General features: G+C 43.6%; 1 protein-coding gene across 2 annotated transcripts in view; it reads left to right on the top strand.

The window, feature by feature from the left end:
* Positions 1-13,332, top strand: part of BRF1 (BRF1 general transcription factor IIIB subunit) — a 199,194-nt gene that overhangs the window by 91,351 nt on the left and 94,511 nt on the right. For both annotated transcript variants that reach the window (XR_014529466.1, XM_083518401.1), the window contains exon 8: positions 8,148-8,274. Coding sequence is in view for 1 of the 2 variants with exons in the window: in XM_083518401.1 (XP_083374527.1) it covers positions 8,148-8,274 (127 nt within the window). In the remaining variant the exon portion in view is untranslated. The remainder of the gene's footprint in view (positions 1-8,147; positions 8,275-13,332) is intronic.

Genomic DNA, 13,332 nt, shown 5'->3' on the forward strand with positions numbered 1-13,332 from the left:
ATTCTTTGCCTGCACAGTCCTGACTCTGTGCAAGAGTAGCAGTTTCACACAGAACTTTCTGCTGATAGGAATATGAATGGTGGTGAGCACCAGGGCCTAGCTTGGGCTGTGAGCAGTGGCTGTACCCAGATATAGGCTGGGAAGGTCTATTCTTCAATCCAGGTCAGTTGCTGGTCCTGGAGCCTAGATTTGAAGAGCTGAAGTCTTAGCAGGGAGAAGGTACTGCTCTGTAGGCTAGGCAAGGTCAGAAGGCTTGGTATCCTTTATCTAGTGCAGGGGGTTGGATTAGATGACCATTGTGGTCCCTTCCAGCTATAATTCTATGAGGCATAGCCAAATCAGAAGTTTCCTGTTACTTTCCAGTTACTGGTGCCAGTGTTGCTCGCCTAGACCAGTGTTTCCCAAACGTTTTTGGGCAACGGCACACCTGTTTACTGAAAAAAAATCTCGCGGCACACCACCATTAAAGCCCCGCCCCGTGACGTCAGCGCGCAGCGTCACGCCGGGAGGGACGCACAAAAGTGAAAGTTTTTTCCCTCCCCCTTGCTGGGGAACCTCCAAGCTTTGGGGGTGGGAGGAGGCAGCAGAGCGAGGGACTGAGGGACGGCGGCAACTGAGGCGGCGGCAGCTGAGGCAGAGCTGGGAAGGGGGTTTCCAGGGGACACGGCAGCTCCTCGAAAGGCTTCTCTCAGCTGCGCTCAATCCGCCTCGGAGAGGATTTCCCCTCCGGTCCCATGCGTTCGTTTGGGGCATCGCTCCGGCTGCTCCCTCTCCCGCCGCGCAGGAGCGATGCCTCTCTCTGGCTCTCCCTCCGCGCAGGCTGAGGGAGGGAGGGAGGGGCGCGTGTGACCCGTCTCTGCTGGGAGACCAAACCCAGCGAGGCAGAGTCGCGCGGAGGCGCCCAGGCAGCGCTGCCGGCTGCGAGGAGGAGCGCCAGGCAGCAGCAGGAGGCGCGGCCTCTCCTCGCCGCCGCCGCCCCGCCTCTCGCCGCCCGACTCGCCCGCCTCCCTCCAGGCATCTCGCGGCACACGAGGCAACGTCTCACGGCACACTCGTGTGCCGCGGAACACCGGTTGGGAAACACTGGCCTAGACGGACAGCTCACTTGACCATCTCCCAAGTCATGGTTATGAAATTCCAGGTTCAAGGTCTGTTGTTGTACCTTACAACATACCCACTTTGAGTTTTCCCTTAGAGAGTGACTCATTTGAAGTTGTCTTGCATTGGAGAACTCTACAGAACACGAAGCTTGTTGAATTTGCATTCGCCCCAAACTTGTGCCAAACAATTTCCTCACCTTTGTACTTCAGCTCAAGCGGGCTGCCAAAGCTATAGGACAGTGAAGACAAAACATGGGAACTCAGCTGCTCCCACCCATTACCAATATCTTCAAGGATGAACATGTAGAATTATTGTGGATGTAGACTTCCCCATTCATTTACACAAAAAGAGCAGCTCCTTTTTTATTTCCTTTGCACAGAGCTTCCCCCTTCATTGAAGTTAAGGAGGTTGCCTTTCTGTACTGTGAACTTTGAAACCTCCTATATGATATGTTAAAGGGATTTTGGGATTGGAAAAACTGTTCTAAAATTAGTCATTTCTACAGAGATGTTAAGGCAAGGATTCCACTGCCTTGCAAGCATTTCATTTAATATGCTGGCAACAAAAATTATTAGGGCTTAGGCTCGGATGCTGTGGACTTGTTTTAAGTAAAACCCATGGGATGTATTTGCAACTCATAGGATGGAAGGTGATTCTCCCTGTAGTTTGCTGCTGATAAAAGAAATCTCTTTAAAGCCCAGCATTTGAAATGCTTAAGAGGTTGAAGTGAACCATACAGTAGCATGCACAAATGAGTCAACTTTATTAAATAATACAACGTCATTGATGGGTCTGAATGACAAAGGTGTTGTATGATAGAAATTTTCCATGTAATCCCATATGTTTAATTGGCACAGCATTTTTTAAAAAAAGTTTTATAAAAAAAAAAGCTTTCCGTTTTTAAAAGTGCTTGTGTTTTGTCGAGTTCATCTTGCAAAAAACACATACACTTTTTAATCATTTGCATTAAATAGGAATTCTAAAACCATTGTCTGTACAGTCTGTACAGTCGAGTGGTATGGAGCTTGTCATCCTCCCTTAAAAAGCAAACAGCTGCAGAATTATCTCACTGAATTTTTCTGTTGCTTATGCTTTCAATAAATGCTAAAATACTTAAGTCTGAAAAATGACTTGAAAATACAGTTTAATATATTGGATGTATTACCGGTAAGCTATAGTTTTTGACCTGGCAATATATCGTGAATTATGTGTGTGTGTGTGTGCTGTGCCAAAATCACAATGTGGGAAAAACTTTGAAGCTAGCCAATGCCTCTATATACCTCCATCTTTATCTCAGATACTGTGATTATATCAGTATATCACAATGTTTAGCTGGTGGTATATTGTGATGTTGAAAACCAGATGTCACCCAGCCCTTCTTGACGCTGTTGTGATTGACAGGTGGCTGGTCCTGCATACGTGTCAAACTTGGCCCAGATCTAGTTTGCCATCCTGCTGCTTTATAGCATCAAATGACGTATCTTTAATTAATTTTTCTTTCTAATCCACTTGATAAGTTTCAGGGCAAATCCTGGCTTCATAGGAACATCATTTGAAAGCCACAATTCTGACTGATTGATCTTTAGTTGATCAACATACTGATTTAAGCCCATTTAAAAGCGCGTGGCACTGCAGAGCAGATACTTTGCACGGTTTCCAAATCATTTGGATGGATTATTGGCGCGCAGCCTTCATTTTATTTGAGTGATAGCAAATGTGCTGAATTGTAGTGGAAGCACATTCATTTGAGCAGTTGTTTAAAATGAAGGAGCGTAACTGCAAAATTCGTGCTTTGAAATGTTTACTCAGGTCATGCATATCAACTAAATTGACAGTGTTATTTACTTTGACAAGGTAAACGTGACAGCTGAATTATTTTCAGGGAGCTATAATTACAACTGTATTTATCACAAATCCATAAAACATGATTGATGTTTCTCAAATAACCCCACATTATATTGCATTTATCGCAGAGGCATATTCAAAACAAACCTTTTTGAGTAAGTCTTCCTGAGCCCAAGATTTTTCCTTCAAGCACTTAGATTCTTGAAATGTCATTAGGTAGAAGTTGGCTGAATTAATAAGTACTTGTTTCACATAACTGTTTAAAAAATGCACACACACTGCTTCTTGCAATAGACATTGCTTTTTCACCTGAGGTTTTTCTCAGGGTGAGGTTGGGAGTAGATTTCTTGCCCCTTCCTCTCCCTGTTCCTCTTTTTCTCAGTTCGTTGTATCTGGGGAGGACTGCAGAGCCCATAATTTGCACACAAAAGCTCCCAAGTTCAGTCCCTGGCATCTCCAGGTAGGACAAGGAAGGAAGTCTGGTAGAGCTGTCAGCCGTCAATATAGACAAGGAGTTCTTGTTGGACTCCCATGAGCACCAACCAGCATAGTCAATGATCAGCTGTGGGGGGAACTTCAGTTCATCTGAAGGCCACTCCATTGCCTACCCCTGATATTGCGCAATACTGTGTTATATGGAATAATGGTCCTATCTTCCAGAATCTTCTTGGTCATTAGTTTCTGCCTTCCATCAACTGCATCCAAGTCTTGGAGCTTTATAAAATCATATACACTGGAACTGTGCACACTCTTAACCTGTATTGACAGTTTTTGGAGAATACATAATTCTTTTGCTTGTTTTCCCCTGTTCTGGGGGGTAGGACTCAAACCGATGGCTCCAAGTTGCAAGAGATTCTGACTAAGCACCAGGAAGAACTGTTTGAAAGTAAGAGCTGTTGGACAGTGGAAGGGTCTCCCTTGGGAGCTTGTAGACTCTCCTTCCTTGGAGGCTTTTAAACAGAGACTCAATGGCCATTTGGGTGCTTTAATTGAGATTCCTGCATCGCAGGGGGTTGGACTAGATGACCCTTGGTCTCCCTTCCGACTCTACAATTCTAGGATTCTAGGATTCTTATACTGAATGACATTTCCTTCGGCTTCACTTTGTAGGGGTGAACAAGTTCATGTACACAGCAGACTCTAGCATGGGTTATTTTTAGGAGTGGAAGAAGAGTGATATTCTGTTTTTTCAGGGGGGGGGTTGGCTTTGTGATAGGTCAGGTTCTGATGCTTTTCATGGGCATTGTATTAAACTTTTTTAACAATGAAAGAGAGCAAGATGAGGGGAGGTTATATTAAGCACTTGGGGTAGGGTGGGGAACATGCAATGTCAGTGGTTAGCGGATATGTGTCAGTCAAGACGGATCTTGAATCAGCTGTTAAGCAGATGGCTGAGAAGAGGAATTTGGGATCTTACCAAAAGGAAAAGAATGTTTGTTATGAATGGAAGTGCATGGCTTTTTTTGGTATCTGGATACAAATTTCATTGGAGAGGCACCAAGAATTGCTTTGCTAAATTAAGTAGAGGCCTGAAATACATACTAGCATAATTTCAAAGTGCTATCATTGGTTGAATGACAAGCAGCTTGCTCGCACATTAGGCAAAGATCCAATCTGAGTATCTTTCTGATATTTTTTCCAGTAAGTTCACTGATCAACCTCTGTTTTCCTTCCATAGAGAAAGTGCCATTTTCCCCACAGGATTTTCCTCCAAGCGAGTCTAACATTTCAGCAAACTATTTACAACAAAGACACTAAGAATTTGCTGGTAGACTTCAGTACTTTCATTTTCACACTCGCTTAAGCAGTTGTCAGCATTGCTGTCGCTTGAGAGTTGCAGCTACAAAGTCAGTACAAAAACAACCCAAAATGTTTTGCTGTTTCTTCCTTTTGCCCTTAGACTATCATTGATCCATAGATGAGCTAGAAAAATTTTGGGTCCCCGAAGATTCCTTTGACATAGTCTGTGACACTTGTAAGAGGATTACAAGTTATGTTTGTCTAACTCTGACAGAATCATTGCTGCTTTTGCCGGAATTAGAAAGCACTTGTCTAAGTTCAAATCTTTACAGCACCCTTGGCTTAAGGCCAAGCCGTGCTTAGGTCCCCCCCCCCCCCGGACATGTGGCCAAAACCTGGTTTCTTGACTAGCAATATGCTAATCATTGTGATGGATCAGGGACTGTTATGTAGATGTCGTGATGTGAGGATACCTGCATAGTATTACAAGAACTCCTGGGAGGTACAGCACATTTCTGCTTCTGCTCTGAACAGACACACATTGCCTTGCCTTGTCGCATTTTTGTCATTGGGGGCCAGCAATCCAGGGTCACAGTTGAAGAGCATGCTTTGGTAGCATCATAACCTGGTCTTGACATGTAGAGCGTTATCTCATACAAACCTGCCAGCTCGATAAGGGTCAAATCTGTTACCTGTCTCAAAACAACCAGCCTGTTTCTATCCTCATACCTCCCTTTTTCATCTGCAGGAGCTCCTATGTTGCTTCACTTTTTGCTGGCCACTTTTGAGGGTGTTGTGTTGGAGATAGGGGTTCATGGATGTGGATTCAGACAGTGCTCTCTTCTTTGTATTGGTGAAAAACGAGGCACTGATATTCATATCTTGATAAAAGGCAAATCGTTTCTGTTTTACCTGATGTTTTGACCTTTAGTTCGAAGGGCTTCAATTACTTGTGGTCTCTTTTGGTGGGGCAGGATCTGCAAGACCTGCAAATTTATTTTTTTTGTATAGATGTGGGTTGTGTTGTTTTTAAAAAAAGTTTTGTATTGGTTGTGTTCGTTGTCATTGGTTTTTGGGTCTACATTTTGGGTCTACCAGTGCTGTGGGTGCCAGCACAAAACGACTGCCATGGGCAGCAGCAGCAACAAAAAAAAATGTGATTGTATTCTGTACCTGTGATGCTATCACAAAAAGCACTGTGTGTGTGTATAGTACAGGCTTCCTTAACCTTGGCCCTCCAGATGTTTTTGGCCTACAACCCCCATGATCCCTAGCTAGCAAGACCAGTGGTCAGGGATGATGGGAATTGTAGTCTCAAAACATCTGGAGGGCCGAGGTTGAAGAAGCCTGGTATAGCAGGAGAGTTGGATATAAGTCAACTTATAAGTCATGGATATAAGTCAACAGTCAGCTAGGGTGGCTCCTTTTTGCCACCTGTTCTTTTATTCATGTGGCAAGGCCACTGTGAGAGTTAATAGGGCAGCCCCCAGGACCCTCCCCACCCTCTTAGGTCACAGTAGGAACAAGGGCCAGGAGTCGCATCCAATTTCAGTTGGGGTGGGGGTCAGTGCTGTCCCTATTCATGCCTGCTTCCAGACTGCTACCTGCTCTTCTGTATGCACTATGCATGTGTGTGCAGAATGAAGAAAATAAAACAGAGAAACTGCTTGGTGAAAGAAACCAGCTATCCCATCTCTTGCTGGCAACAGGTGTCTCAATCACAGCTTCCCCCACTACCACTACCAAAACAAGCCCAGATCATTTTCTTTCTTGGTTGGTCCCAATCCAGAGGTACAGAATTATCTCGGATAGCCAGTTCTGTAACTTGTAAAGACTGTAACTTTTCAGGAAGTGGAAAAAGGGGCCGATTACATTGAAAAACCTCACCTGAAGATTCAAGGTGAAGCTTGTGATGATATGTAATGCCTTCTTGGAGAACAGTTGGTACTTGAATTCCTGCAGGATAGGTCCTCCTGGCATGAGAGATGGATGGTTCATCCACTAGGCATAGCTTTTGACATTTTGTGGCGTACGGTTGCTATTTCCCCCCAGTCCTCAGATGTACTGAATAAGCAGGAAGCAACTTACTGCTATTGACATGCTTGCAATGCAGGTGCTAAGAGCAGAAGCCAGGAAGTCCCTGCTTCAAGCTTCACATTCGCCTGGAGCTCATCAAGTAGTGGTTGCAAAGTGATTGTCCTTTCAGCTCCAGCTTCCTGCCAGCAGCAATATGGGGCTGATAATATTGGCCTGCCTCACAAGATTACTGCAAGAGTATATGAAGTGCTTTGAACACTTAAAATGTGCTATAAGAATGCAAAGTGTTATTAAGTACGTAGTGTTCATCACACTTGAAGTGAGGAGAGGGGGGAGAAATGCTTCTAAAAGCAGCATGGTTATTCCCAGGCCAGAGCTGGGAATCATTTCTTGTACTCTATTGATTTGAAAGTATTGGATAAATTTCCCCCACATTTTTGTGTTTGTGTGCGTGCTAAGAAAAACACAACACCCAAAATGTCACTGCTCGAGCTTTGCATGTGTAACATAACATTGCACATTCATTCCCAAATATCTCAAGTTAAAGGATCTCAGGTTACAGGCTTGGAAAGGACCTCTACTTTTGACTCTGTAGGCCTTGCTGTCAGTGCAGGACTGGATGACTTAAACTTGATTGCAATATGGGGGCTATCATGAATACTTAAACAATATTGATTTATTACATTTTTTTTGAGGTGAACGTAGAGCTTGTTCCTGCATTTTAATTTGACTACTGTTAATGACGTAGTAGCGTCTTCTATTTTTGTGGAAGAAGGCTTTCTCTTGAGGTCTAACCCAGTAATTTATGGAATGCTCATTGTATATCTGTAGAACTTTTTAAAATAATTATAAGAATTTGTACAAATGGTTTTGTTGCTTTTAGAGCTTGCATTTTTTGTGTTTATCTCATTTTTATTTTGTTATATACAGTGCTTTGATAGCTTCAGGCTGTGCAGCAGTTTATAAATTAGTCAAGTTAATGATAATTATACAGATCTATAAAGGTCGATTATAAAGGAAATTAAATGCAGGAATTTCCTTCTGGCTTCACTGTTTATAACCCCGCTATCCATGGGCATATATGTTCCTGCAACTCATGATAGCACTTCATACATCTGATTAAAGCTCTTGCCCTATTTAATTGTTAGTCTAAAGGTGCCACAATGTTCTTTCTTATTTTCGCTGTAGCAGATTAATATGACTATCCCTCTGGAATTGCATTTCAGTGGGCATTTTATGTTGGAAAAAAGATTATAGGCCTTGCTTGTTGGTCATTCAAGACGGGTTATTTGAAATTGTTTTGGCTGAGTTCTTTACTTAGTTTTGTTTTGAATTGGGGAACATCTTTTACATCTTTTTCTGTTGGTCTGCTGTGAAATTCACGGAGAGAAATCCTGTGTTAACCTTTTCCCGTGTGTTTTTAGACTTACAGAGTTTGAAGACACACCTGCAAGTCAGCTAACAATAGATGAGTTCATGACAATTGATTTGGAAGAGGAATGTGACCCTCCTTCATTTACAGCCGGTCAACGAAAGATAAAGATTCAGCAGGTGAATGCTTTTGTACGCAGAGTTCTTCCTTGCTTTTTGTGGCTGGAAAGGCAGTGTCTATAGAATTCTATCCTGCTTTATTCCTCCATCTGGAAGCCCAGAGCGATGAAAAAAGAACCACATGAAAGTGCACATAATACCAGCAAGATCATATAATAGTGAGGTCAGCTCCAACACGTCATCGAAACCTGATGTGTAAAAATAATTCTCAAAAACAATTAGGATCTACTTAGACCCATCCATATGTCATGAAAAAGAAAAAAATATTTAATATCTGTTTCATCATTCATCTAAATGTGTGAACTTTCCAAAGCACCAGCACAAAGAAGACCCTGCCCTAAGCCCTTTCAGATTTTACTTTCAGCGCAGAGCAAAGCATTGCCAACTGATACGTGTGAAATTTCATTGATTGGCATCAGCTTGAACTATTGTTGATTTTATTGATTTATTGATTTATTATTCACACATTTTACAGTATACCTTCTGCATCTTTTTACATTTTTTCATCTTACAGCATTTCATTCAGATTTCCCAGTCTAATCCTCTAGACTAGACCTGCATTCTGCTGCATTAAACCTTCATTCTGCTGCATCTCAATTAGTTTCTCCGCCATTCTTTACTCCCATCTTTTCCTTAGTTTCTATTGCTGCTGCTCAGAAATTTGTTCCCACTTGCAAACATCATCTCTTTTTAAGTATTCTCCAAGATATTCCCACTTGCCCCTTGTTTCCCTTTCATCCCAGTCCCTTATTTTGGCTGTCATACTTGCTAATTCTACGAACTCTATGAGGTTTTTGTACAGCCATTGATCTTTTGTTGGTATGGTGCTATTGTTGATTTTAATGCTTGCTTCTTTTGGGTAGGATGACAGGAGATAATACGGGTGGGGTGGGTGTGATAAATGGTGTTTTCCACATTGTATTGTATTGTCACCCCACCCCCCATTTCCAAATTTCAGAGGTGAGTGATGGTCCTTCTATAGCCAAAGTGGTACCATTTGCAAACGAGGGAGTAGATATCGACAGGCACGAAAGAACCCCAAGGCTTGCAAAAGTATAAAAAAAAATAGAAAAAGAAAAGTAAGGGGAGAACTTCCCCGAACAGACCTGTGAGGATGGTGTACCCAGGGGACATGGAATGCTGACTGTTAGGGTGGGAGACAGAAAGCTGGATGTGGGGAGGAAATGGATTGAATATTGGTGAAGACAAGATTGACTGGAGCAGTAATAATAATAATAATAATAATAATAATAATAATAATAGTTTTTTATTTATATCCCGCCCTCCCCAGCCAAGACCAGGCTCAGGGCGGCGGCTAACAACCAATAAATAATAATAATAATAATAATAATAATAATAATAATAATAATAATTTATTTATACCCCGCCCATCTGGCTGGGCCTCCCCAGCCACTCTGGGCGACTTCCATAGAAACCAAAAATACAGTAAAATATCACACGTTAAAAACTTCCCTGAACAGGGCTGCCTTAAGATGTCTTCTGAATGTCAGGTAGTTGTTTATCGCTTTGACATCTGCTGGAAGGGCGTTCCACAGGGCGGGCGCCACTACCGAGAAGGCCCTCTGCCTGGTTCCCTGTAGCTTTGCTTCTCGCAATGAGGGAACCGCCAGAAGGCCCTCGGCGCTGGACCTCAGCGTCCGGGCAGAATGATGGGGGTGGAGACGCTCCTTCAGGTATACTGGACCGAGGCCGTTTAGGGCTTTAAAGGTCAGCACCAACACTTTGAATTGTGCTCGGAAACGTACTGGGAGCCAATGTAGGTCTTTCAAGACGATTAAAATACAGTTTTAAAAAAGATTAAAATACAACATTAAAACATTAGGATCCAGCCTCTTCACAGGAGGAGAAAGGAAAAAGAAAGAGGGGGAGGGAATCAAACTGATTCCAAGCCAAAGGCCAGGTGGAACAACTCTGTCTTACAGGCCCTGTGGAAAGAAATCAGATCCCGCAGGGCCCTGGTCTCATGAGACAGAGCATTCCACCAGGCCGGAGCCAGTGTTGAGAAGGCCCTGGCTCTGGTTGAGGCTAACCTAACTTCCTTAGGGCCCGGGACCTCTAGGGTGTTGCTATTTATGGACCTTAAGGTCCTCTGTGGACCAGAAGAGGCGGTCCTGTAGGTATGAGGGTCCTAGGCCGTGAAGGGCTTAAAGGTCAAAACCAGCACCTTAAATCTGACCCTCAGGACCATTCTACACTGCGGCATTTTGTTGCAGGCCCAGCTTGTTATTCTATATTGTCTTTTGCTCCTACCAGAATACTGATCTATTGTTAAGTACAAACACTGTAGGTTGAATCTATTCTGGGCAATGCCATGTTGGCTTGTATAGCCTTCAATTCATTTGTAGCACAATTTGTCTTCTGTTTCCACTGGTACCCTCATATTACATGAACCATACTTGTTGCTGATACAAAACTCGAAAGGTACCATCCTGCAAACAAATGCACTATCCCAACCACTCATTTTTAAATGACAGAGCAGCGGCTAATCCTCCAAGCAGCTGGTCCTCTGAGCTACTCACTCAGAAAGAGGTTTTACTTAACCTTCCATTGGTGTCCAAACTTTTTTCAAAGAGGGCCAGATTTGATGAAGTGAAGGGCCGTGAGGGCTGACCAAAGGGCCAACCAAAGTTGTTGACTTTTTTAAGGATTGAAGTTGAGATTTTTTTAGGATTTTACCCCAGGAAATAAACTGCCACAGGAGCCGGATTAGGCCCTCGAAACGGACTTTGGACATGCCTGCCAATTGCAAGGTTGAGGCCACTGAAGTGCATGGGGATGGCTTCATTTCAGATATTATTTAAACCCCCCCCCATTCACCTCAATTTATCTGGTGAGAATTTCATGCTTGCTGAAAGCCACCCTGCCTGCCCGTTACCCTCTGAACAAGTTCTCACCCTGGTGACTGATGCTGCCAGATGTACATTTCATATGTCTGAAACTGGTGATGAGGATTTGGGCACGCAAGTCCAGAGTGAAAAATTCAGATTCCTAGGAAACAGCCTCGGATGTTTTATTTCCTTGGATTTTTTTGAGTTTGGCCCAGAAACATACCCACCAGTATGTCCAAAAAGGCAGACTCAGCTGAGCTACTCAGTACTTTTTTATTTTATCTGTATTAGCTGTGGGCTTTGGCAGGGAAGGGCTAATATTTGACAGGCCCAAGTGTGCCAAGAGAAAAATGAGTCAAGTCCGCTACTGGACACACACACAGCCCTTTCAACAACTGCCAAAGAGGCATTCATTACACAGTCTAACACACATTCTGGAAAGCTGCTAAATGACCTGGGTGGTGGTGATACGCTTTTCATAGTGATAAAATTATTTTAAAAAGACCCTTCCCCCATGCACTGATAGCTCAATTTCTAACAGCTCTTGACTTCATTATATTACCTATTATTTATTTAGAACCATCAATGTGTAGGGTGTCTTTCTTTACATGTGAAAATGAGAAAAATCCACACCCTAAGGAATTAGAAGTCTTTTTTGAAAGAAAGAAAGAAAGAAAGAAAGAAAGGCCGAAAGAAAGAAAGAAGGAAGATGCAAGGAAAAGGGGGAGGAATGCTGGCAAAGGGAAATGCAACTGGCTTCATAGAAAAAGTGGGGTTTTTGAGGAGGGGCTGTAAGGAAGAATGAAATAGCATTGTGGAGTAGGCATTCTGCAAGAGAGGACTAGGCTATTTATGACTGCTTGTCGCTGGCTGTTACCTCCTGCATTGAAGCCAGTATGCTCTGATATTGCTGAGGATTACAAGTGGGAAAGTGCCATAGGGCCTACATCCTCCTCATGGGCTTCCTGTAGGCATCTGGTTGGTCACCGTGAGAGCGCATTGCTGGACCAGATGGGCTGCTGGGCTGACTGATCAGAGCACATAGGTTCTTATGCCTAGAGGGGGCAGCAAGGGTGAGTGGGTGGAGCCGTTTGAGAGCAAGCCTTGCCCAGTCTTGTGTTTGGGCAGCAAAGTTTGATGAATGAAGGTCACAGGCAAGGGGAAGTGAGAGCCGAAAGATGGGTCAAGTTCTCAGAGATTTTTAAAGGATGCACTGGATGTGGGAGGGATTGAGAAAGGAGGGAGGTGTGTGATCTGAGCAACAAGGAGTGGTGAACGGTTTTGGCTGTGGAGCTTTCTGGCAGAGGTGAGAGAGGACTCAGCTGTAGCCAGGGAACGCTCAGAGAGAAGATAGTTGAAGAAGTGAATCTGTGCCAGCCCTGCATCAGCGTTTTGAGTTCAGTGCCCGCCTTTGCTTGGGAAATTCTGCTGGGCACGAGCGTTCGCTCCGTTTGCAGAGCCGTCACAGTTGCTTGCAACATAATTCCTGGCAGGTTACCTGCTGTGCCCAAGTTCTCCCCATCAGCTCACCACCCAGTGCAGCGACAAATTTATTCTGACTTACAAGATTTAAAATCTTTCACACGATACAGCTGAGCTTATTTTGTTGCCTGTACATTCCTTCTCTTCTGTATGCCACTCTCATTCTTCCACCCCAATTAACCAAGGCCACAGCTGGAAAGGTATTTGCTTGTTAATTGGATCCCCCCCCCACCAAAAAAAACCCCTTTCAAGTTCTGCTCCCAATGGAGATGCCCAGGGTTGGGGGAGGAATACAACGTTACATAGAATTCTGTGTTTCAACTGGTCCATTTTAAAATAAGCACTGCTATTAATTACGATTAAATTGCATTGGAATTGCTCCAAATGTTGCTTGCCAAGACATGCAGAGTGTCACTAGAATCTGCTCCTGAGCTGATTCTCCTGAAATATCTATCACTAATTTTGCATATAAATTATTATCACTGTGGGGGAAAACACCCACCTACCCACCCACTTCCTCCTCCTCTTCCTCCTCTTCCTCCTCCTCCTCCTCCTCCTCCTCCTCCTCCTCCTCCTCAGTGTTGTCTTTAAATCCTCTTTTTCCAAAAGGTTTTCTAGAGACATTTTCAAAAAGTTTTTATCCCCACCAGATCTTTGCTGAAACTTAACTTTGCCTTTTGAAACTACAACTATGTAGTTTCCAGAATGCGGCAGCTAGACTGTTGAC

The sequence above is a fragment of the Podarcis liolepis genome, assembly GCF_965112155.1.
Source record: "Podarcis liolepis genome assembly, chromosome: 1".
In the NCBI taxonomy this organism is placed as follows: Eukaryota; Metazoa; Chordata; class Lepidosauria; order Squamata; family Lacertidae; genus Podarcis; species Podarcis liolepis.